The sequence below is a fragment of the Sodiomyces alcalophilus genome (assembly GCF_042370955.1).
Source record: "Sodiomyces alcalophilus JCM 7366 unplaced genomic scaffold ACRALscaffold_2, whole genome shotgun sequence".
Lineage (NCBI taxonomy): Eukaryota > Fungi > Ascomycota > Sordariomycetes > Glomerellales > Plectosphaerellaceae > Sodiomyces > Sodiomyces alcalophilus.
The window spans coordinates 8,573,616-8,599,144 of record NW_027263533.1 but is presented as its reverse complement, the minus strand read 5'-3'; the positions used below and the strand labels follow the sequence as shown (position 1 = coordinate 8,599,144).

The window sequence follows — 25,529 nt, the reverse complement described above, 5'->3', positions numbered from 1 at the left end:
AAGGCTACTAAGGTACGGCCTAGCGGGTTTAATAAGGCCCGTGTTATAAGTACGTCTTATCCCGCGTCTAATTATATACTAATAACCACGATAAGAAGCTACGCTTTAAGCTTAGTAAATCTTAAAAGTTAGTATCGGTAAGTATAAGGCCGAGACTACCCGTGGGTCTAATAAGGGTATACGGGCCAAGCAGCGCGATAATAAGGAAATTACCGCCGCTAAGCAGGATACGTTAAAGCGGGTTACTGCCTCGTTAAAGGAGATATCGACCTCCTTAAAGGTCTAGAAAAAGATCCCGGATCTGCTAACGTAGTTCCTAGGGGTTTAGGGCGGTATTACCGCCACGGGATCGGTTACCGGTCCTATTATAAATAGTAATACCGGGGTAGTGCTCCCTAACCTAGGCGCCGGTAACGGTATTTATAGCACGCCTACCCCGGGACCGTTATCTACCTAGAAAAAGGGTAAGGCTAAGAAAAAGGCCACCCCTATTCTAATTAAGGATAATACCACGACTAACGATAATAATAAAAATAAGGGTAAAGATACCCCCTTACTAGCTACCCTAACTCCTCCTCCTCCTCCTCCCCCTTCCGCTAATATAACGGTATAAGAGCTCGACGATAACCTATAGCTAAGTCTTACCGGCCTTGCCGCCGACTAATTCCTCCTCTTTTTTTTTTTTTTTTTTTTTTTTTTTAGAAGGGAATTTTATTCCTTTCTTTTTTTTTTTTTTTTTTTTTTTTCTTTTTTTTTAATAAAAAATCCTTTTAAGGCACTCCGTGTATCCTTAATCCACTATTATATCGTCCCGATCTAGTCTCCGCTATGCTATACTTATCGCTAGAATGTGTATAAAATATCCGTCGATTAGTTCCGCCGGTATATTCCTTATAGGTTCCTAGGTATTATCTTTATAGCCCTAACCTGCCTACTTAATAAGATATTTATATTATTTACCCTAGTAGCGGTAGGCTATAATAGCTTCTACCTTATATTCGTTATCTTCTTATAGTTTAACCGCGATCTTTTACGGTTTAGGTAGTAATCCGTCGCGGGACCTTTATAGCTTAAGTAACGAAATAAGGAACACGTTATATATCTTTATACTAGCAGGCAGCTTTAACCTATAGGCTAGTCCGTGGCTACCCATTACTCCTATAATCTTATAGGGTCTAATATACTTATCGCTTAATTTATAAGATAGCCGGCGTTACTTTAGGTTCTTCGTAGAGAGCAGGATATAGTTATTTATCTTAAACCGTTATACCGTGCGTCCCCGATTATAATAATATTCGTATATCGCCTAAGCCCTCTGGATTAGTTTAGCTATAGTTTTACGATTAGCTATAAGTTAGGCGGCGCGCCGGTCCGCCTTTACGGAGCGAACTTCGCTAGCTTAGTGTAATTTCACTTTATCGGGGCCTCTCGGGTTATAACCTATTAGTGCCTCCGCGGGAGTTATCTTCGTGGCGGAATGCTATACTATATTATAGGTAAACTTAGCGAGCCCTAACTTATCCACCTAGTCGTCTTACTATAACGTGCAGTAAGCTTATAAGTAGTATTCTAAATTCTGATTCTATCGTTCCGTTTATCCGTCCGTCTACGGATACCACGTAGTGGATAGGCGGCGGTCTATACTTAGGTAACGATAAAAAGCTGCCTAAAAGCGACTAGTAAAAAGGGCCCCCCTATCTAAAATAATACTATCTAAGAGACTAAAGCGGCAGAAGATATATATCTATAACGTGTCCGCGAGCCCGGGCGCCGTTAAGCCATTACTAGTCGGAATATATAATACGTACTTAGTTAGACGGTAGACTATAACTAAAATTATATCCTTTTTATAGCCTACCCCCGTTATAGGCGGTAAACCGGTAATAAAATTAATTAAAATCTCTAAAAATAAATGTTCGGGAATAGGAAGACTTATTAGCTCGCTATATAGCTTATAATACCTGGATATAGTACGCTAGTATACTAGATAGGTAGGGATAAACTCCCGGATATCCTTAGATATATAATTCCAGAAATAATAGCCAGAGATCCGTTAAACGGTTCTTTTAATTCCGTGATAACTAGCTATCAGGCTATTATAGAACACTTATAGAACTTTCCTGCGTAAACCGGAGTGGTCGGGTACGAAAACCTTACCTTAGAAACGTAAAACACCTTACTTATCTCGTAACTAGGGGCTAACCCTGTATCGGTTATTATTAGCTTCTTACTAGTTTATATAAAACGGGTCTTTAGCCTAAGCCTTAATAATTTCTTTATATAATATAGGCGAGTCAGGATTAGTAACCGCTCCTAGGGTAATTAATCCTAGGATAAACTTCCTTAAAAACGCTTCCGCGGCCTTAGCATATTCGGAGGCAATTTCGGAGTTATTCGGGGTATACTACGGCTTCCGCGAGAGGCCATCAGCTAGGTTCAATAACCCCGGCCGGTACTTAATTTCGAAATCATAGGCTATAATCTCTTCGAGCCAACATACATACTACGCCTTTAACTTTGTCTTATCTATTAAGTATCGGTGATTTAGATAATTAGTAAGGACTAACACGGGAGTCTAGCTATAAGCTATATAGTGCCTCTAGGTACGGAATAATTTAATAATTACTATTAGCTCCGAATCGGGTATACTATAATTAAGTTCGGGTCTATATAGTTTCCGGGATATAAACACGATAGGACGCTATATTCTATCCTTAAGTTAGCTAATAATTACGCCGATTATAAACGCCGACGCGTTAGGCTTAATACGTATAAGTAACGTAGGGTTAAAGTGCCGAAGGACGGGTACCTCTACGAAAAGCCTCTTTATTTCGATAAATACTACCTTAGCCTTTAGTCCGAAAACGATAATCCCGGGGTTCCCCCCCTTAGTTAGGTCTATTAATAGTATAGCCACCTTAGAGTAGTTCTTAATAAATCTCCTATAAAACCCGGTAAAGCCGGTAAAAACTTAAATCTTCTTAACGGTATTAGGCTCCTCTTAGTCGCGGATAGCCTTAACACGTGCAGGGTCTATATAAACTCCCTCGGGACTATAAATAAATCCGAGAAATTCGACCTTACGGGTCTTAAACTTATATTTCTCGGGATTAATAAAAAGCGACTAGTCGCGGAGTTACTATAGGACCTAACGTATATACACCCGGTGCTTATCTAGGTCCCGACTATAAATTAAAATATTATTAAGATATATTATATAGATAGTGTCTATAAGACCGGCCAGGGCCTGGTTAATATATCGTTAAAAGCTTACTAGGGTATTCGTGAGTCTAAACGGTATTACGAGGTATTTAAAGTGCCCGTACTTTATCCGGAAAGCCGTTTTCTATTTATCCCCTCCCCGGATACGGAGCCGATAATAAGCGTCCTTAAGGTTAAGCTTAGTATAATAATTAGCGGTAGATAGCCTATCTAGGATCTTATAAATTAATAGGAGTAGAGTATGGTCCTTAACCGTTACCTTATTAAGCCCGTGGTAATTAATATAGAGTCGTAGCTTTCCGCCCTTCTTCGGGATAAACAGGATAGGGGCTCCTGCCGGACTACTTAATAGTCTAATCTAACCCTTCGCGAGGGTATCCTTAATATATTATCAGAGTACCTTAAGTTCTTATATCGCTAAAGGGTAGATAGGCCTAAATAATAGTGTTTTCCCCTCTTTTATATTAATACCGTGGTCCTAGCGTTAGTAAGCGGGGAGTCGGCCCGTATCCTTAACGTTAAACACGTTAGTAAAGTCCTTATATTAGTCGGATAGGGTAAAGGGAGCCTCGGGATAATCTTTATCCGGTTCTTTATCTAATAGTCCCGTTTCGGCCTTATCTAGATCCTGCTATAGGCTTATCTAGCCTAACCGAAGGGAGGCTTTTTTAGGTAACTTTAGTATTAACACCTACTATATATCTTCTTTTACCTTTCTTATATTTCTTCGGGATATAACCAGTTCTAGGTCACCTTTTATAATAGGGTAAGTCTAAGTCTTTCGGGCCTAATCGACGTTAGGGTTAACTTATCCTAGCTAGGGTAGACCTAGGATAATCTTAGGGCTAGACGGGTCAAGGTCTATAATATAAAACTCGTCCCGTTAAATCTTTATACGGCCCTAATAGTCTTTTATCTTAATAATCCTGGATACTATTCCGTGGGTTATTATCGTCACGCTATTAAATAACTATCCTACCTATAATCGGGGTCCCGTCACGACCTAGTCTAGGCCTATAAGGGACCGATCCACTATATTACTATCGGCGCCGCTATCTAGACGCGCTAGAGTTATAACCTAACCCCCGCCTTTACGGATACTAATATAGGCCTCCACGGGTTTAATAAAGGCCTTTCCGTCCTTAGGCAGGGAAGGTTCTTATCGATCCTTAACTATAACACGGCCTAGTGCTAGCCTTATCCCGGCTATAGGCTGGTTATTTAGATTCTGCCTCGGGTTCTACCGCTTAACGCGGGGGTTATTATAGGTGCTTATATAATAGCCTCGCTATTAGTAGTTATAGTAAGTAATATTCTTAAGAGGTGGGCGGGAGGAAGAAGAAGATAGCTCGCCTTATCTAGATACTAGGTCGGAAGAACTCTAGGACTAGCCTATAGTCTAGGCCTAAATAGCTAAAGCCGCTAACTAATCCCGGTATCCTTATCGATTACCTTAGTCGTTACGCTGGTTACGCTAGCTATATCGTGACTATAGCCTGCCCTTAAAACGGCTCTCTAAAGGTTACGTTAAGGCCTCCGCCTTTCGATATAAGGGGGCGAGCTCTCCGTATACCCGTGGAACTCCCTAAGCGATAATATAGTTACGGGTTACTAGGTGGACTCTAGTTAAGACTATCTAAATACGCTAGAACTTAGGCAGTTCCTCTAGTAGTTCGGACTCTAGGGTCTCCTATTTCCGAATAAATTATTAAAAAGTCTTATTATATTTCTAGCAGGACTCCTACTCGGATATAATCTAAATAGTAACCTCCCGGAGGCGGGTATCCCGGTCGTCTACCTATTAGCCTAGCTAGGCCTTAAGTACTAGCTATAAGACCCGCGCGGACTAACCGTTATACTTATAGCGGACTTTATTCTGCTAACATTCCTTAAGATAGTAGGGTAAGTAAGAGATAATAAAGTAGTTCTTAGTAGCGTTAATTAGAAAGCTATAGGGGTTAATTATAAACCGTTCCTTTATCTCCTAGATAAAGGTCCGGTACTTAGCCTAGGATATCCTGTCCTACTTCGGAAAAGGGTAGTTAACTTTAGCCTAATTAATCTAGATACCGGGACCTTTTATAGGCGTATACTAATTAATAGGGACCGGAACCGCTTATCCGCTAGCGAAACGTTTAATTACCGTGCCGCCTAAATCCTATAGCTAGTCCTAATCGAGACCGAGTTAATAGGTGGCTAGCTCCTTAAGCTCTAGCTAGCGCTTAAATCTACGCTCCCTGTCTCGTTCTAGGTAGCGTAGGCGTTCTTCTAGTTATTAGTATATCGGCTACTCCTTAGGGACCGGCTCGTAAGGGGGCCTATAAGGAAGCGGCTTACGGGCTAGAGGGCCCGAGGGTATTAAAGGGGTAAGCGTCGAATAAACGATAATCGGACGCCCTTTTATAGGTGGTCTATAATTAGCTTAAACGGGGTTAGGTTCCTATTAAAGTTCGGGGGTACTAGGTTCCGTTATAGGCGTAGGTTTATGCTCCTAACCCGGCGGTGTCTTAGTAGTAGGTATAGGCGAACTAGTGTCCGGCTAGACTTATTCCGGCTGCTTAGCGGTATCGAGTATCTATTAGTCGTTAATTAGGTTAGCTATCTTATCTTAACTTCTTAACGGTCCTCGTGCCCTTAAAGGGGGAGAGCGATTAATATATTAAGTAGGTAATCGCGAAGAGTAAAGAGATAATCAGGATAAGGCACTTAGTGATTAGGATATAATCATATTTAAGTTAAAAGGTAGGGGGTGCTAAAGAGTTAAATTAATCGCTAGCCTTCTTATCCTAAGGGCGGCTATCTATCCTTTTTTATACACATACTAGCCAGCTTTAGTCTAGTATAAGAATCCCCGATTAAGTCTATACTACCCGATTAATTACTATCTATTAGAATATAGCGATAACTCGACTCGTGCCCAGGTGCCGACTATATTATAGCCAGTATTAAGTCAGGTCCCGGACTAAATACTCCGTGGTTATCTATACTCCGCCCCGGTCTAGAACCCTATCGTGACTCGTCACTATCCGGTACTTGGGTACCGGGGGTCCGGCACCTGATAATCTATATATCTTATTATATAACTAAATGGGTTATATAAATATAGCTATACCGATACGGCTACTTAGCTCGGTATTTAGTCTCCGAGCTCTTAGGCTATTAGCTACTAGAGCAGGTATGGCTTATAGATAAAACAGGCTACTAAACGGGGATTCCTATTAGTTATAGATAGCCGAGGCATAGCCTATATATAGCTTAGCCTCCTACGAGCCTAAGGTATGGAATTAAGGTAATCTATTATATCTTTATAGCGCGGTTCGGTTAATCATAGCTTCACGTTATAGTTATAAGCCCGGGTAGTAGCAGTATACTAGTAACTTCCACTACTCGTAAAGACCGTTCCGAGTTATAATTCCTTTATCTCTTTTTAATATCTATTTTATCCCCTGTCCACTACTATTATATATCACCTACTCCCCTACACCTATACCTCGCTTACTTTTCCTTTTTCAAGCATTATAGCCTATACCCTGGAAATCGACTACGCGGTTAGCGCTTCGGATATGCCTAAGCTTATATACTCGAACTATTAGATCAACTAGTACTCTGCGGTTAGAGGCGCGGCTTATACGCTAGAAATATAGTATATAATCGATCCGGATAAGCCTAATTAGTCTAATAATATCCCGCTAGAACTTAATCCTGTTTCCGAGTACTAGATCCGCGAGCGCCTTATAACCCGTAGTAACGGGGTCGTTACGCTATTATCTGATAATAAAGTCGAAGCCGCTCTGCTTAGGGCGTTATAATCCTTGGATTTAAAGAGAAAGGAATACTAACCCCTTATTAGGAAGCTCGAAACGATCCTGTCTTTAATCCAGAAGACTATTAACGTAGCCGGCTTTAAGATAGCTATCTCTAAAGCTATCTCGGTAATATAGGCAGAGCCGCTTATATCTATAGTCCGCGAAGGTCGCTATACTATTCGCTAGCTGCTTAAAGCTCTTAAGGACGCCTACGCTCCTAGCGAGCTCGTTATCCTATCGACTATCCAGAACGACTACCGATCTATTCTGCGCGACGCCTAACACGGAAATACTAAGCCGGATGCTTAGTACGAAGCTTAGATCCGTTAATTATCGCGCGCCAGAAACTATAGATAAAAGGAGGTGGACGAGATTTTAGTAATCCGCGAGTTTATACTAGCTATATATCGCTTTATACCCTAGTGGTCCTCTGCTAAGCTGCTTAAATTAGGCGATTATCGTAGGAAAAACATCTAGCCCGAGATCCTCGACTATAGCTAGTCCTTTATTGATTTTATCCACGACTTAAAGATAAACGCCTATAACGGCTTAGTAGTGTATACTACGCTTAGCGGCCGTTCCGATTAACTAAAGGATAGCGGCTAAGGGGGTCGGCGGTACTATAAATACCCTTATTAGCGCTCCTATCACTAAAAGCCCTTATATTATAACTATTTAAAATACACGCTTACCGGTAGCAGCTCGAGTTCGAAGGTTGAGCTGGATAAGGCCCGGTATAATAAGATCCGAGCAGAATACTAGAAGTTATATTAGAAGCCGCTCCGCGAATACCTAGTAAACTTAGGCTAGACTATTAGAGCGGATTCGTTAAAAAGTAGCAGCTCTCCCGCTTATCCAGGTTATATCGTCGCGGTTACTCTTAATCCCGATATAATCTATAGAGAGCACTAAGCTACGTAGATTTTTATTACTATAACGCCTAGCTTATATCCGCTCTTAAAGAGCACCTTACTTAATAACTACGGAGCTACCTATCTAATAAACTCGCTTAACCTCCTTAAACCCGGTATATTTATCCTGTTTAACGGCGAATATATTAAGGCCGGCATAACTTTCTTTTTAATCTTAGGCCACGGTACCCGAGTATTTCGAGGGATTTTTAACGGCGCTAAAGGAGCTTTAAAGGTGGATTTAACGCTAAAGAAGGTGGCTGTTATTAAGGGGTTTTACACGAATATAGTCTCGGAGGCTTTACTACGAAAGGTTAGGATTTAGGTCTAAGGCTACGATTACTCCCTACGTTACGGGACTCTAGAGAAGAGCGTTATTTTATTAAAGATAAGCCGTCGATATAACCTTACCTTCCTCGAATATAAGCCCCTTTCTTTATACTTCTCTTTTTCCTGTTTAGGCCCTAAAAGCTAGGGGGTGATTCTAATCCGTATAGACCCTATCCAGCTACTTATAGTAGTAGCTTACCGACTAAGGCCACGCTTTTATCCTTTTTACGATCCTCTATATCCCCGTATCGATATCGAGAATCTATAGTATCTTAGGGCAGGTTATCTTAGGCCAGAGGCGCTCCGCGCGCTAGTTAGGAACGCCCGAAATATACAGATTTCTAGAACCGAGCGGTATAACTATAAGACCTGCCGGATAACCTACTAAACTCGAGTTATCTTACGCCGGAAGTTAGAGAATCGCTTACTACGCCCCTTTTAGCATGTCCTATAGGATATTAAAGACTTTCTAAGCGGCTATAACGGCGATAGGTAGGCCGTCTTCTGTAGGGATAAATATAGCGGGTGGACCTTTATTATAACGTTACCGAGTAAGATAGTAGACAAGGTATTCCGTGTTCTTTTTAGCTTTAAGAGGTGGGTTAAGAGATAGTTCTAGGTAACGATTTATAAACTACGCTCCGATAACGAACCTAGCCTGCTATTTTTAGGTAAAAAGTCGCGTTATAGGCACTAGAGCGGAGTGGAGGGCATTAACATGGAAATAACCCCCCTTTATACTCACGAACCGAACGGCGGTATCGAACGCCTTATTAAGGAGATTACGGATAAAATAAACGCTATACTTAACGGCGCTAGTCTCCTAGCAAAGATATAGCCGGAAGCGTTAAAACCAGTAGTATACCTATATAATATAAGCCCGTTATAGCGGCTTAAGTGGAAATCCCTAGTCGAATTCCTTTATAACTGGTTTAGGTATAAAGCTCCGATTCCGATTAGAGAGTATACTACCGACCTATACCCGGATTAGAGCGGCGTCCACGCTTACGGGTACCGCGTATATCCTTTAATCCGCGATAAGGAGGTAGGAAGAGATAAGAGGAGATTTAAGGTTAGCCCTAAGGCTTATATTAGGTATCTTATAGGCTGTATAGCTTATAATATTTACCGGATTTAGGTTCCGCTACTAGATAAAGTGATTTCTATACGTAATATAAGTTTTAATAAGCAGATCTTCTATAAATAAGCTATATAAAGCTCGGAGGCGCTGCCCGTAAAGGAGACTTCCGAGTAGATTATATAAATTAAGGAGGAAGACTTATTAGATAATTATTAGATCTCGTAAGTAGACCCTTCTAGTATTTCCGAGTCCTATTCTATAAGCTCGGGGGTAATAGACATGTATATATAGGTAGCTCTATCCGGAAAATAGAGCGACTTAGCTACTATTAAGAGCAGTATATTAATATCTATCGCCTAGTATACACCGACCTAGTTTAGTCTTTAGATACCTTAACCTTCCCCGGAACCAGTGTACTTCTAGGAAGTCGAAAGCAGCTTATCTATAGCTATAGCGATCGGTTCTAACCGATCTAAGGTCCCGATCCTATAAGCTCCTACGGTCCCGGCGCTATATATATTAGACCCAGGCCTTTCTCCCGAACCTTATCCGGACTATCACGACCCGGAACTAGCTCCCGAACCGACTTTAGAGCTAGACTTATAGGTTCACGGGCCTTATTTCCCTAATAAGGTAGTATCTAAGCTAAGTTAGGGATAGGAGGAGAGCCCGACCCCGACCCCTTTATCTAAGTTAATTGCCTCTACGGCTCCGATATCCTTATCCACTATAAAACGGCGGGCGGCACCTCGGCCGCCGCTAAGCGATCCCCCGCGCAGAAGTTCTAGAATAGCGTAGATAAGGGCTAAGGGTAAAGCTAAGAGGATAAATCCACGGACTTATATAATAAAACTAGATAAGGATCTAGTCCTTATAGGATAATAGCACTTTTTTACCTTTCCGATACCTAATCAGCTTAAAGAGGAAATTATAGCTAATCCCGCTAGTTTTCTAACGCTTTATTTAGTGTTTTTAGCGGTACTAAGGGTAAATAGGCAGAGACCTCTTTATCTTTATTAGAGCCTAAGAGCAATAACCCTATATATCGCGATAACCTTAAGCCTCCGCTAAGGCACTAAAAAGACCTTTACTTATATCCTATAGGCTTATAATTCAAAGAAGCAGCTTATTAGGAAGTAAATAAGCTGCTTAAAAAGAAGACGTGGCGCGAAATTCCTAGGAACCAGGCCACTATAAGGCCGATTCCCCTAATATAGGTTTTTATATACGTTTTCGATAAGGAGGGTATTTTAAAGCGATATAAATCGCGCCTTATTATTTAAGCAGACCTATAAGTAAGCTTTATAATCGAGGGCACTTATACTACCACGCTCGCTTCTTATTCTTTCCGCGTAGTAGTAGCCTTTATAGTATAGTTCGACTTAGAAATTAAGTAGTTCGACGTTATTAACGCTTTTATTAACGCCGAAAAAAGTAAAGACGGCGAGCCTATTATCTATTAGTTACCGGATAGCTTTAAGAAGCCAGAGACTAGCTTAGAGCTTAATAAAGCCTTATATAGCCTACGCGATTCCCCTTTTTTATAGTATAACGATCTTACTATAACGCTCGAATCTATTAGTTTAGTTTATAGTAAGGAGGAGCCGTGCCTATTCTTTTTAGAAGCTCGCGATACCTTCGTGGTGTTCTTTATAGATAATATTCTATTCCTTTACTATTAGGACCGCCTATACGCAGCTATTAAAGCTATTAAGGGATTAAAAAATAAATACAAGCTCTCTAAGAAAGGGGACGCAGAGTGGTTTCTAGGTATACGTATTATCCGAGACCGACCTAACCGAAAGATCTTCTTATTACACGAGTCCTATATCGAAAAGATCGTACCTCGCTTTAACTAGGCAGATCGGAATATATATCCTAGTATACTAATCCCTGCTACTAAGCTCGTAAAGCGGGAGGATAAGGCTATACTATAGGAGATTAAGGCTTTTTAGGAGAAGGTTAGCTTATTACTCTATATAGCAGTAATACTACGGCCAGATATCGCGTTTTCTGCTTCCTCGCTCTCTAGGTTCCTAACTAACCCGTTAAAAGAGTATTAAGAAGCCGTGGAATAAGCGATTCGTTATTTATACGTAACACGGGACTTAATAATCTAGTATAGCACGGATTCGAGTTACGCGACGTAGGCTATAATAATTATAAGCGACGTATCCTTTACTAACGACCTTAAAACCCGGCGTTCCTTATACGGCTATCTTATTAGCCTATTCGGCGGTTTAGTGGTTTAGAAAGCCTTAAGATAATCGACTATCACCACTTCTTTAACGGAAGCTAAGTTACTCGCTTTATAGGAAACTATAAAGGAGACTATAAGCTTAAAACGGCTATTTACGGAAATACGGTTTAACCCCGGGACCCCCTAGGAGATAGCCTGCGATAACTACTAGACGATTCGACTTATAGTGGAAGAGCGCGCCCGAATTAAGACCAGGCTTTATCACGTTAATATTTAGAGCTTATAGATACGTTAAGAGTATAAGAAGGGAGCTTTTTAAATCGTCTACTTACTAACCGCTAAGATACCGGCAGATAGGCTTACGAAGGCCCTTAGTCGTTAAAAGTTCGAGTAATTTAAAGTATATCTTAACCTAATTAGCGGGCAACGATTAGGAATTCAGAGTAGCGTAGTAACGGATAGGATTTTATCGGCTAAAGCCGAAACGACGGATAGCTAAACTACTTTAATAATACTTAAATAATAATATCACCACCTCCTTTGATAGTAATAATATTACCCTTAGTGGCACCGATAACACTATTAGCCTTAACGGCCGCCGACTCCTCTCCTCTAGCTTAATTCTGTTTATTCTGAGTAGAGGGGGTGGCACTACGAGCCGAGGCCTCGCCCTCGACTCCGACCCGGCCCTCGCGAGCCTTATCGACTATAATAAAAATATCTTTAATAGCCGTTATTAAATAGTGTTTAATCCTCTCCTTAGGATTAGCGCTAGCGGCGGTAGCTATACTAGCTCCTAGAGTAGCGGGAGCCCGGTAGACTAGCTCGAAAACTTAAGGATACTTTGTATCCTCTAATATATCGTCTAAAAGACGAAGGCCGCGGCGGAGCCGCTTAATAAGCTACTCGAAAACGTTAGAATATAGCTTAATAGTAATTAATAGGAAGAGTTCGAAACTCACTTCTTAGTTACCTGTATTATCGGGCTTTTTGACTAACTCTTTCTCCGTAATAACGGCACGGAGAGCTATAGGAGCTATGACCGAGGTACTATAGGCGTTAATATTAACGAAGCTTGGTTTAGATAAATCAGAGCTTACTAGGGGAGCCACTTATGCCTATTAGAAAAACACTTATAGCATCTTTTCGTGATGCTATATATAGTAACGCAGCGATCGAACTTACTACGGCCGGCGATCCAGCCTTTAACGTATCCCGCGTAGGGGATTTTAAACTCCTCCCCTATAAACCCAGGAGGCGGGTTTTTAGCCGAAAAACGCTCCTTAGGAGCCTTAGCGGTGCTGCTACTAGCCTTGGGGGTGGCGGCGGCGTCGGCGGTATCGGCGGAGGCGGCGGTGGTGGCGGTATCTTTAGCGGCCTTACGAGTATTCTTCTATAGCTCGATTAGCAAAAAGCACTCGTCTCTCCTACTAACGACTAACTCACTTTAGCGGTCTTAGTGACCCGGCCGGTCTTTATAGCACCCTTTTTAGCAGGGGCAGCCTTCTTAGCGGTATCGTTCTTCTTAGGAGCCTATTTCTATTAGCACTTATATAGCTCTTCTAACCGTTTTCGAGCTCGGCTTACTATAGTAAGGGAACGGAATAAAGAAATAAGAGCTAGGGATATAAAAAAATAAAGAATTATCGTTAAAAACCGTTAAAAAATCGTTAATAAGAAGGTTATTTAACTAAAAGAACTCGATTTCGGCCGCCGGGCTACTAAAAATATATACAGCGAGCTACCCTCTAACTTCCAGCTTATATTACTCTTAGGTTACTATTATAGGCTGCCTATTTGCTTTGTTCTAACTATCCCTTTCTCTTTCTTTTATATCGTTTTCATATCTCTTTTAAACCTGTTTTTCCTTTATGGTTTTCTATTAAACAGCTCTTTAAACCTATTTTAACTATAGTTTAATTCCAGCCTAGGCGTATTCCGAGTATTTTCGAATAAATGGCTCGAAATAGGGGGTGTGTTATATAACTAAATGGGTTATATAAATACAGCTATACCGATACGGCTACTTAGCTCGGTATTTAGTCTCCGAGCTCTTGGGCTATTAGCCACTAGAGCAGGTATGGCTTATAGATAAAACAGGCTACTAAACGGGGATTCCTATTAGTTATAGATAGCCGAGGCATAGCCTATATATAGCTTAGCCTCCTACGAGCCTAAGGTATAGAATCAAGGCAATCTATTACATCTCTACACCTCGGTTCGGTTAATCACAGCTTCACGTTATATATCTCCCTCTAACCCGGTATTCCTCTATATCCTTTCTACCCTTAATATATCTAATAATTCTATTATAACTCTAGCCTAATCTGCCTATTATATTCCTCCTTTTAATTACTAATTCCGGAATATTATCCTTTATAGTAACCCTATTCTGGTTATAATATAATCCTTAGCTAACTACTTTATTATCCTAAGTCCTTTTAGTAAGGCTGGCCCGTGACTACCTTTATTATAATAATAGGGTAGTCGTTCCTTTTAGTTATAGGGTTACCTTTATTATTCCTTCCGTATAAGTGAAACTAAAGACTAGTCCTACCTAATCTTATAGATATTCTATTCTAACTTTCCTATAATCCTATTCTTATTATTTTCCTCTTTTTACCCTATTCTAATTAACTTTATTAGATTAGATATCTAGCCTTATAAGTGATCCCACGCTACTCCGTAATAAAGTTAAGACTAGCTAATAATAGCTTTATATAAATTCAATCTTCCTATTAGTCCTACGGCGTGTCTTATTACTAACCTTGATCTTTCCGTTCTAGCCTCGTTTTTTTATTATAGCTATCGTTATTTCGTATTATTATAAGTTCCTCCTATATCTTTAACGCGTAGTTAGATCATAGGCTAACTACCGCCATAGCGTCGTCTATTCACTATAGCTCCTAAGAGTAATAAGAAACGCGCCGCTATTAGCGGCAATAGTATAGCTAGGACTCCTAGTAAACGTTAGAAGAAGTCCGCCGTCGCTATCGCCCCGGCTGCTAACGCCGCTATGCCCGGTATAGCTAAGCTTATCGATATAGGCGAGGGTAAGGCTCTACAAGCCCTATACTTATAGTACGCCGGCCACCTAGCCGACTTAGATTTAGGTTGAGGTTATTCCGACTAGGCCATTCGTTTATTCCGACTGGGGTCCTATATTAACAGCCGGTGACACCCGCCCGCTTATTCCGCTTATACCTAGATACTTCCATATCCACTCAAATACTCGTAGCGACGATACCGACAATACGCTCAATTCAATCGTAGCCACGATACCGACGATACGTTCAATCAATCGTCGCGACGATACCGACGATACGTTCAATTAATCGTCGCGACAATACCGACGATACGTTCAATTAATTATACCTAGCCACGATACCGACGATACACTTAATTGAGTATACCTGTCTATATGTATCTAGGTATAAACGGAAGTAGTGGCGGCTGGCGTCAGGCGTTATCAGTATTGCCCTAGTCGGAATAAACGAATAGCCTAGTAGGAATAACCTTACCCTAGATTTAAAGGATATAGGTATTATCTTATATAAGTCGTGCCGCTATAATGCTAGTGCGTGTCCTATTATTAGCCTCTATTTAACTCTTTACTTATATACCGTATAAAGAAATCGGCGAAATACTACTATTACTAGGTTAATAATAGTTATTTATGCCTTAATATAGGCTTATACTCCTTTTACTATAAACCGTTTTATAGTCCGTTTAATACTAACCGTTAATTAGTTACCGATAACTAGTAAGGCTATTATTAAAGTCTTATAGGATATCCTAGAGGCCGCTAAGACGCGATCCGGCGGGTTTAACTAAGCCTATATTATAAGTATATCCTATCCCGTGTCTAGTTATATACTAATAGCTATAATAGGACGCTACGCTTTAAGCTTAGTAAATCTTAAAAGTTAGTATCGGTAAGTATAAGGCCGAGACTACCTATAGGTCTAGTAAGGGTATACGGGCTAAACGGCGCGATGATAAAGAGATTACCGCCGCTAAGAAAAATACCCTAAAGCGGGTCGTGGCCTTATTAAAGGAAATATCGGCCTCCTTAAAGGCCTGGAAAGAGATCCCGGATCTGCTAAAGAAGGTCCTAGGGGTTTAGGGCGGTGTTACCGTTATAGGATCGGCTACCGGTCCTATTATAAATAGTAATACCGGGGTAATACTCCTTAACTTAGGCGCCGGTAATAGCGTTTATAGTATACCCACCCCTAGACCGTTATCTGCCTAGAAGAAGGGTAAGGCTAAGAAGAAGGCTACCCCTATTCTGGTCGAGGATAATACTATAACTAATAATAACGACGAAGATAAGGGTAGAGATACCCCCTCGCTTATTATACCGACTCCTCCTCCTCCTCCTCCTCTTACCGCTAACGCCCCTATATAGGAACTCGACGATAACCTATAGCTAAGTCTCGCTGGCCTTGCTGCCGACTAATTCCTCCTCCTTTTTCTTTTTTTTTTAAGGGAATTTTATTCCTTTTCTTTTTTTTAAAAAAAAAATAAAATAAAATAAAAATCCTTTTAAGGCACTCCGTGTATCCTTAATCCATTATTATATTATCCTGATTTAGTCCCCGTTATACCGTAGTTGTTACTAGAATGTGTATAAAATATTCGTTAATTAGTTCCGCTAGTATATTCCTTATAGGTTCCTAGGTATTATTTTTATAGCCCTAACCTACCTACTTAATAAGATATTTATGTTATTTACCCCAATACCGGTAGGCTATAATAGCTTTTACCTTCTATTTATAGTCTTTTTATAGTTTAACCGCGACCTCCTATGGTTTAGGTAGTAATCCATCACGAGACCTTTATAGCTTAAGTAATAAAGTAAGGAAAACGTTATATATCTTTATACCAATAGGCAGCTTTAACCTATAAGCTAGTCCGTGGCTGCCTACTACTCCTATAATCTTATAGGGTCTAGTATACTTATCGCTTAACTTATAAGATAGCCGGCGTTACCTTAGGTTCTTTATAGAGAGCAGGATACAGTTACTAATTTTAAACCGTTAAGCCGTGCGTCCCTAATTATAATAACGTTTATATATCGCCTAAGCCCTCTAAATTAATTTAGCTATAGTCTTATAATCGGCTATAAGTTAAGCGGTATACCGATCCGCCTTTATAAAGTGGACTTCGCTAGGTCGGTGTAACTTTACTTTATTAAGCCCCCTTAGGTTATAGCCTATTAGTGCCTCCGCGGGGGTTATCTTTATACCTAAATACTATACTATATTATATATAAACTTAGCTAGTCCTAACTTATCCACCTAATCGTCTTATTATAATATATAATAAGCTTATAAGTAATATTTTAAATTCTGGTTTTATTATTCCGTTTATCCGTCTATCTACGGATACTATATAGTGGATAGGCGGCGATCCGTGCTTAGGTAATAATAAAAAGCTGCCTAAAAACGACTAGTAAAAAGGGCCCCCCTATCTAAAATAATACTATCTAGAAGACCGAACCGATAAAAGATATATATCTATAATATATCCGTGAGTCCGGGCGCCGTTAAGGCACTGCTAGTCGTAATATATATTACGTACTTAGTTAGACGGTAGACTATAACTAAAATTATATCCTTTTTACGGCCTGCCCCCGTCACGGGTAGTAAACCGGTAATAAAATTAATCGAAATCTCTAAGAACAGATATTCAGGAATAGGAGGACTTACTAGCTTACTATATAGCTTATAATACCTAGATATGGTACGCTAGTATACTAAACAGGTAAGGATAGGCTCCCGAATATCCTTAGATATATAATTCTAGAAATAATAGCCAGAGATCCATTAAACGGTTCTCTTAATTCTATAATAGCTAGCTATCGGGCTATTATGGAATACTTATAGAACCTTCCTATATAAACCGGAATAGTCGGGTATAAAAACCATTCCTCGAAAATATAGGACACCTTACTTATCTTAGGACCAGGGACTAGCCCTTAGCCGGTTATCGTTAGCTTTTTACTAATTTATATAAAACGGGTCTTCGGCCTAAGCCTCGATAATTTCTTTATATAATATAGGCGAGTTAGGATTAATAACCGCTCCTAGGGTGATTAATCCTAGGATAAACTTTCTTAAAAACGCTTCCGCGGCCTTAGTATATTCGGAGGTAACTTTGGAATTATTCGGGGTATATTACGGCTTCCGCGAGAGGCTATTAGCTAGGTTTAATAAGCCCGGCCGGTGCTTAATTTCGAAATTATAGGCTATAATCTCTTTAAGCTAATATATATACTACGCCTTGAACTTTAGCTTATCTATTAAGTATCGGTGATTTAAATAATTAGTAAGGATTAATACAGGAGTCTGGCTATAAGCCACGTAGTGCCTTTAACTATAGAATAATTTAATAATTACTATTAGCTCCGAGTCCGGTATACTATAATTAAGTTCGGGCCTATATAGTTTCCGGGATATAAACGCGATAAGGCGCTATATCCTATCTTCTAGCTAGCTAATAACTACACCGATTATAAATACAGACACGTTAGGTTTAATATATATTAATAATATAGGGTTAAAGTGCTAAAGGATAGGTGCCTCTACGAAAAGCCTCTTTATTTCGGTAAATACTGCCTTAGCCTTTAGTCCGAAAATAATAATCCCGGGGTTCCCCCCCTTAATTAGGTCTATTAACGGTACGGCCACCTTAGAGTAGTTCTTAATAAATCTCCTATAAAATCCGGTAAAGCCGGTAAAAACTTAAATCTTCTTAACGGTATTAGGCTCCTCTTAATTATAGATAGCCTCGATATATACAGAGTCTATATAGACTCCCTTAGGACTATAGATAAATCCAAGGAATTTCACCTTACGGGTCTTAAACTCGTATTTCTCTAGATTAGTAAGGAGCGACTAGTCGCGGAGTTACTATAGGACCTAACGTATATACACCCGGTGCTTACCTAGGTCCCGACTATAAATTAAAATATCGTCGAGGTATATTATATAGATAGTGTTTATAAGACCGGCTAGGGCCTAGTTAATATATCGTTAAAAGCTCGCCGGGGCGTTCGTGAGTCTAAACAGTATCACGAGGTATTTAAAGTGCCCGTACTTTATCCAGAAAGCCGTCTTCTATTTATCCCCTCCCCGGATATAGAGCCGGTAATAAGCGTCCTTAAGGTTAAGCTTAGTATAATAATTAGCGGTAAATAGCCTATTTAGGATCTCGTGAATTAGTAGGAGTAGAGTACGGTCCTTAACCGTTACTTTATTAAGCCCGCGGTAGTCGATATAAAGCCGTAGCTTTCCGCCCTTTTTCGGGATAAACAGGATAAGGGCTCCTACCGGACTACTTAATAGTCTAATCTAACCCTTCGCGAGGGTATCCTTAATATATTATCGGAGTACTTTAAGTTCTTATATCGCTAAAGGGTAGATAGGCCTAAATAATAGTGTTTTCCCCTCCTTTATATTAATACCATAGTCCTAATATTAGTAAGCGGGGAGTCGGCCCGCGTCCTTGATATTAAATATATTAATAAAGTTCTTATATTAGTCGGGTAAAGTAAAAGGAGCCTCGGGATAATCTTTATCCCGTTCTTTATCTAATAGTCCTGTTTTAGCCTTATATAAGTCCTGCTATAGGCTTATCCAGCCTAACTAAAAGGAGGCTTCTTTAAGTAACTTTAGTATTAATACCTACTATATATCTTCTCTTACCTTTCTTATATTTTTTCGGGATATAACCAGTTCTAGGTTACCTCTTATAATAGGGTAAGTCTAAGTCTTTCGGGCCTAATTAACGTTAGGGTTAACTTATCCTAGCTAGGGCAGACCTAGGATAATCTTAGGGCTAAACGGGTTAAGGTCTATAATATAGAACTCGTCCCGTTAAATCTTTATACGGCCCTAATAGTCTTTTATCTTAATAATTCTAGATACTATTCCGTGGGTTATTATTATCACGCCGTTAAATAACTATCCTACCTATAATCAGGGTCCCGTCATGACCTAGTCCAGGCCTATAAGGGACCGGTCTACTATATTACCGTCGGCGCCGCTATCTAGACGCGCTAGAGTTATAACCTAACCCCCGCCTTTACGGATACTTATATAGGCCTTTACGGGTTTAATAGGGGCCTTTCCGTCCTTAGGCGGGGAAGGATCCTATCGGTCCTCGACTATAATACGGCCTAACGCTAGCCTTATCCCGGCTATAAGCTAGTTATTCGGATTCTGCCTCGGGTTCTACCGCTTAACGCGAGGGTTATTATAGGTACTCGTATAATAGCCTGGCTATTAGTAGTTATAATAAGTAATATTCTTAATAGGTGGACGGGAGGAAGAAGAAAATGGCTCGCCTTATCTAGGTACTGGGTCGGAAGAACCCTAGCCTGGGGTCTAGGCCTAAGTAGCTAGAGCCGCTGTCTGATCCCGGTGCCCCTGTCGATTACCTTAATCGTTACGCTAGTTACGCTAGCTATATCGTGACTATAGCCTGCCCCTAAAGCGGCTTTCTAAAGGTTACGTTAAGGCCTCCGCTTATCGATATAAGGGGGTAAGCTCTCCGTATACCCGTAGAACTCCCTAGGCGATAATATAGTCGTGGGTGGCTAGGTGGACTCTAGTTAGGACTATCTAAATATACTAGAACTTAGGTAGTTCCTTTAGTAGTTCGGACGCTAGGGTCTCCTATTTCCGAATAAATTATTAAAAAGTCTTATTATGTTTCTGGTAGGACTCCTGCTCGGATATAATCTAAATAGCGAGCTCCTAGAAGCGGGTATCCCGATCGTCTACCTATTAACCGAGCCAGGCCTTAAGTGCTGGCTATAAGACCCGCGCGGACTAACTGTTATACTTATAGCGGACTTTATTCTGCTAACGTTCCTTAAGATAGTAGGGTAATAAGAGATAATAAAGTAGTTTTTAGTAGCGTTAGTTAGAAAGCTATAGGGGTTAATTATAAACCGTTCCTTTATCTGCTAGATAAAGGTCCGGTACTTAGCCTAGGATATCCTGTCCTACTTCGGAAAAAGGTAGTTAACCTTAGCCTAATAAGTCTGGATACCAGGACCTCTTATAGTCGTATACTTATTAACGGGGACCGGAACCGCTTATCCACTAATAAAACGTTTAATTACCGTGCCCCCTAGGTCCTGTTACTAGTTATAACTAAGACTAAGTTAGTATATGGCTATTTCTTTAAGCTCTAGCTAGCGCTTAAGTCTATGCTCCCTATCTCGCTCTAAGTAGCGTAGGCGTTCTTCTAGCTACTAGTATATCGGCTGCTCCTATAGGGCCTGCTTATAAGGGGGCCTAAGAGGGAGCGGCTTATAGGCTAGGGGACCTAAGAAGGTTAAAGGGATAGGCGTCGAATAAATAATAATCGGACGCCCTTTTATAGGTAGTCTATAATTAGCTTAAACAGGGTTAGGTTCCTATTAGAGTTCGGTTATACTAGGTTCCGTCGTAATTATAAGTTCGTGCTCCTAACCCGGCGGTGCCTTAGTAGTAGGTATAGGCGAATTAGTATCCGGCTAGGCTTATTCTAGCTACTTAGTAGTATCGAGTATCTATTAATCGTTAATTAGATTAGCTATCGTGTCTTAACTTCTTAACGGTCCTCGCGCCCTTACAGGGGAAGAGCGATTAATATATTAAGTGGGTGATCGCGAAGAGTAAAAAGATAATTAGGATAAGGCACTTAGTGATTAGGACGTGATTATACTTAAGTTAAAAGGTAGGGGGTGCTAAAGAGTTAAATTAATCGCTAGCCTTCTTATCCTAAGGGCGGCTATCTATTCTTTCTTATACACATACTAGCTAGGTTTAGTCTAGTATAAGAGTCCCCGATTAAGTCTATTCTGCCTAATCGATTACTATCTATTAGCTTATAGCGATAACTCGACTCGTGCCTAGGTACCGACTATATTATAGCTAGTATTAAGTTAGGTCCCGGACTAGATACTCCGTGGTTATCCGTAATCCGCCCCGGTCTAGAACCCTATCGTGACTCGTTACTGTCCGGTACTTAGGTACCGGAGGTCCGGCACCTGATATTAGGCTATATTATAGTTAAGGACCGATAGGAACCGTCCCCGCCTAAGGACAGAAAGGCCCCTATTAAACCCGTGGAGGCCTATATTAGTATCCGTAAAGGCGGGGGTTAGGTAATAACTCTAGCGCGTCTAGATAGCGGCGCTAATAGTAATATAGTAGACCGGTCCCTTAGAGGCCCGGACTAGGTCGTGACGGGACCCTAATTATAGGTAGGATAGTTATTCGATAATATAATAATAATAACCCACGGAATAATATCTAGAATTATTAAGATAAAAGACTATTAGAGCCGTATAAAGATTTAATAGGACGAGTTTTATATTATAGACCTTAACCCGTCTAGCCCTAAAATTATCCTAGGTCTGCCCTAGCTAGGATAAGTTAACCCTAACGTCGATTAGGCCCGAAAGACTTAGACTTACCCTATTATAAGAGGTGACCTGGAACTAGTTATATCCTAAAGAAATATAAGAAAGGTAAGAGAAGATATATAGTAAGTATTAATATAAAAGTTACCTAAAGAAGCCTCCCTTCGGTTAGGCTAGATAAGCTTATAGCAGGATCTAAATAAGGCCGAAACAGAACTATTAGATAAAGAACCGGATAAAGATTATCCCGAGGCTCCTTTTACCCTACCCGACTAATATAAGGACTTTACTAATATATTTAATATCGAGGACGCGGGCCGACTACCCGCCTACTAACGGTAGGACCATGGTATTAATATAGAGGAGGGGAAAACACTACTATTTAGGCCTATCTACCCTCTCGCGATATAAGAACTCGAAGTACTTTAATAATATATTAAGGATATACTCGCGAAGGGTTATATTAGACTATTAAGTAGTCCGGTAGGAGCCCCTATCCTGTTTATCCCGAAAAAGGGCGGAAAGCTACGGCTTTATATTAACTACCGCGGGCTTAATAAGGTAATGGTTAAAGACTATACTTTACTCCTACTAATTTATAAGACCCTAGATAGGCTATCTATAGCTAATTACTATACTAAGCTAGACCTTAAGGATACCTACCACCGGCTCCGTATCCGGGGGGGAGATAAATAAAAAACGGCTTTCCGGATAAAGTACGGGCACTTTAAATACCTTATAATACTATTCGGACTTACTAACGCCCCGGCGAGTTTCTAACGATACATTAACTAGGCCCTGGCCGGTCTTATAAACACTATCTATATAATATACCTTAATAATATTTTAATTTATAGTTAGGACCTAGATAAGCACCGGGTATATATACGTTAGGTATTATAGTAACTCTATAACTAGTCGCTCTTTACTAATCCTAAGAAATATAAGTTTAAGACCCGTAAGGTTAAATTCCTCGGGTTTATTTATAGTCCTAAGGGAGTCTATATAGACCCTATACGTGTTAAGGCTATCCGCGAGAAGCAAGAGCCTAATACCGTTAAGAAGATTTAAGTTTTTACCGGCTTTACCGGGTTCTATAGGAGATTTATTAAAAACTACTTAAAGGTGGCCGTACCGTTAATAGATCTAACTAAGGGGGGGAACCCCGGGATTATCGTCTTCGGACTAAAGGCTAAGGCAGTATTTACCGAAATAAAGAGGCTTTTCGTAAAGGCACCCGTCCTTTAGCACTTTAACCCTATATAGTCTATACGTATTAAGCCCGACGTATCGGCGTTTATAATCGGCATAGTTATTAACTAACTTAAGGATAGAATATAGCGTCCTATTATATTTATATCCCGGAAACTATATAGACCCGAACTTAACTACAATATACCCGATTTAGAGCTAATAGTAATTATTAAATTATTCCGTACCTAAAGGTATTACGTGGCTTATAGCTAGACTCCCGTGTTAGTCCTTACTAACCACCTAAATTATCGATATTTAATAGATAAGCAAAAGTTAAAGGCGTAGTATACACACTAGCTTAAAGAAATTATAGCCTATAATTTCGAGATTAAGCACTAGCTAGGCTTATTAAACCTAGTTAATAGCCTTTCGCGGAAGCGGTAGAATACCCCGAATAACTCCGAAGATACCTCCGAATATACTAAGGCCGCGGAAGCGTTTTTAAAAAGGTTTATCCTAGGATTAATTACCCTAAAAGCGGTTATTAATCCTAACTCGCCTACGTTATATAAAGAAATTATCGAGGCTTAGGCTAAAGACCTATTTTATATAAACTAGTAAGAAGCTAATAATAACCGGTAAAAGGATAGCCCCTAGTCCCGAGATAAGTAAGGTATCCTATATTTTCAGGGAAAGGTTTTTATACCCGACTATTCCGGTTTACGCAGAAAGGTTCTATAAGTATTCTATAATAGCCCGATAGCTATCCACCACGGAATTAAAAGAACCGTCTAACGGATCTCTGGCTATTACTTCTAGAATTATATATCTAAGGATATTTAGGAGTTTATCCCTACCTATTTAATATACCAGCGTACCACGTCCAGGTATTATAAGCTATATAACGAGCTAGTAAGTCTTCTTATTCCCGAATATCTATTTTAAGAGATTTCGATTAATTTTATTACCGGTTCACCGCCTATAATAGGGGCAGGCCGTAAAAGAATATAATTTTAGTTATAGTCTACCGTCTAACTAAGTATATAATATATATTCCGACTAATAATACCCTAACGGCGCCCGGACTCACGGATATATTATAGATATATATCTTCCGTCGGTTTAGTCTTCTAGATAGCATAATTTTAGATAAGGGGCCCTGTTTACTAGTCGTTTTTAGACAGCTCTTTATCGTTACCTAAGCACGGATCGCCGCCTATCCACTATATAATATCCGTAAACGGATAGATAAAAAGAGCGATAAAACCAGAATTTAGAATATTACTTATAAGCTTATTACACGTTATAATAAGACGACTAGGTAGATAAGTTACGACTAGCTAAGTTCACGTATAATATAGTATAGTATTTAGCTATAAAAATAACCCCCGCGGAGGCACTAATAGGCTATAACCCGAGGGGGCCCGATAAAATAAAGTTATACTAAGCTAGCGAAGTCCGCTCCGTAAAGGCGGACTAGCGCGCCGCCTAACTTATAGCTAATCGTAAAACTATAGCTAAACTAATTCTGAGGGCTTAGGCGATATATAAATATTATTATAATCGGGAATATACGGCCTAACGGTTTAAAATTAGTAACTATATCCTATTCTCTATAAAGAACTTAAAGTAACGCCGGCTATCCTATAAGCTAAGCGATAAGTATATTAGACCCTATAAGATTACGGGGGTAGTAGGCAGCCACGGACTAGCCTATAGGTTAAAGCTGCCCGCTAGTATAAAGATATATAACGTATTCCCTATTTCGTTACTTAAGCTATAAAGGTCTTGCGACGGATTACTACCCGAACCATAAAAGGTCGCGGTTAAACTATAAAAGAATAATCAATATAAAGTAAAAGCCATTATAGCCTACTATTACTAAGGTAAATAACGTGAATATCTTATTAAGTAGGCAGGCTAGGGCTATAAAAATAATACCTAGGAACCTATAAGGAATATACTAGCGGAACTAATTAACGAATATTTTATGTATATTCTAATAATAACTATAGTATAGCGGGGACTAGATCGGGACGATATAGTAGTGGATTAAGGATACGCGGAGTGCCTTAAAAGGATTTTTTATTAAAAAAAAAAAAAAAAGAGGAGGACTAGTCGGCGGTAAGGCGGGTAAGACTTAGCTATAGGTTATCGTTAAGTTCTTATATTATTATATTAGGGGAAGGGGGAGGAGGAGGTAGAGGAGTCGGGGTAGTAAGCGAGGGGGTATCTCCACCCTTATCTTTATCGTCGTCGTTATTAGTTATAGTGCTATCCTCGACTAGAATAGGGGTGGTCTTCTTCTTAGCCTTACCCTTCTTTTAGGTAGATAACGGTCCTGGGGTAGGCGTGCTATAGA

General features: G+C 40.0%; 1 protein-coding gene across 1 annotated transcript; it reads right to left on the bottom strand.

Annotated features, from left to right (window-relative positions):
* Window positions 1–12,167: 12,167 nt before the first annotated feature.
* Window positions 12,168–14,432, bottom strand: ACRALDRAFT_1069320 (uncharacterized protein; the record flags this gene model as incomplete). The annotated part of the gene is made up of 7 exons (XM_071017659.1): window positions 12,168–12,256; window positions 12,524–12,586; window positions 12,651–12,668; window positions 12,736–12,943; window positions 12,997–13,083; window positions 14,306–14,332; window positions 14,427–14,432. The coding sequence occupies 7 exons, from the start codon at window positions 14,430–14,432 to the stop codon at window positions 12,168–12,170; spliced, it is 498 nt and encodes a 165-aa protein (XP_070878278.1).
* Window positions 14,433–25,529: the final 11,097 nt, after the last annotated feature.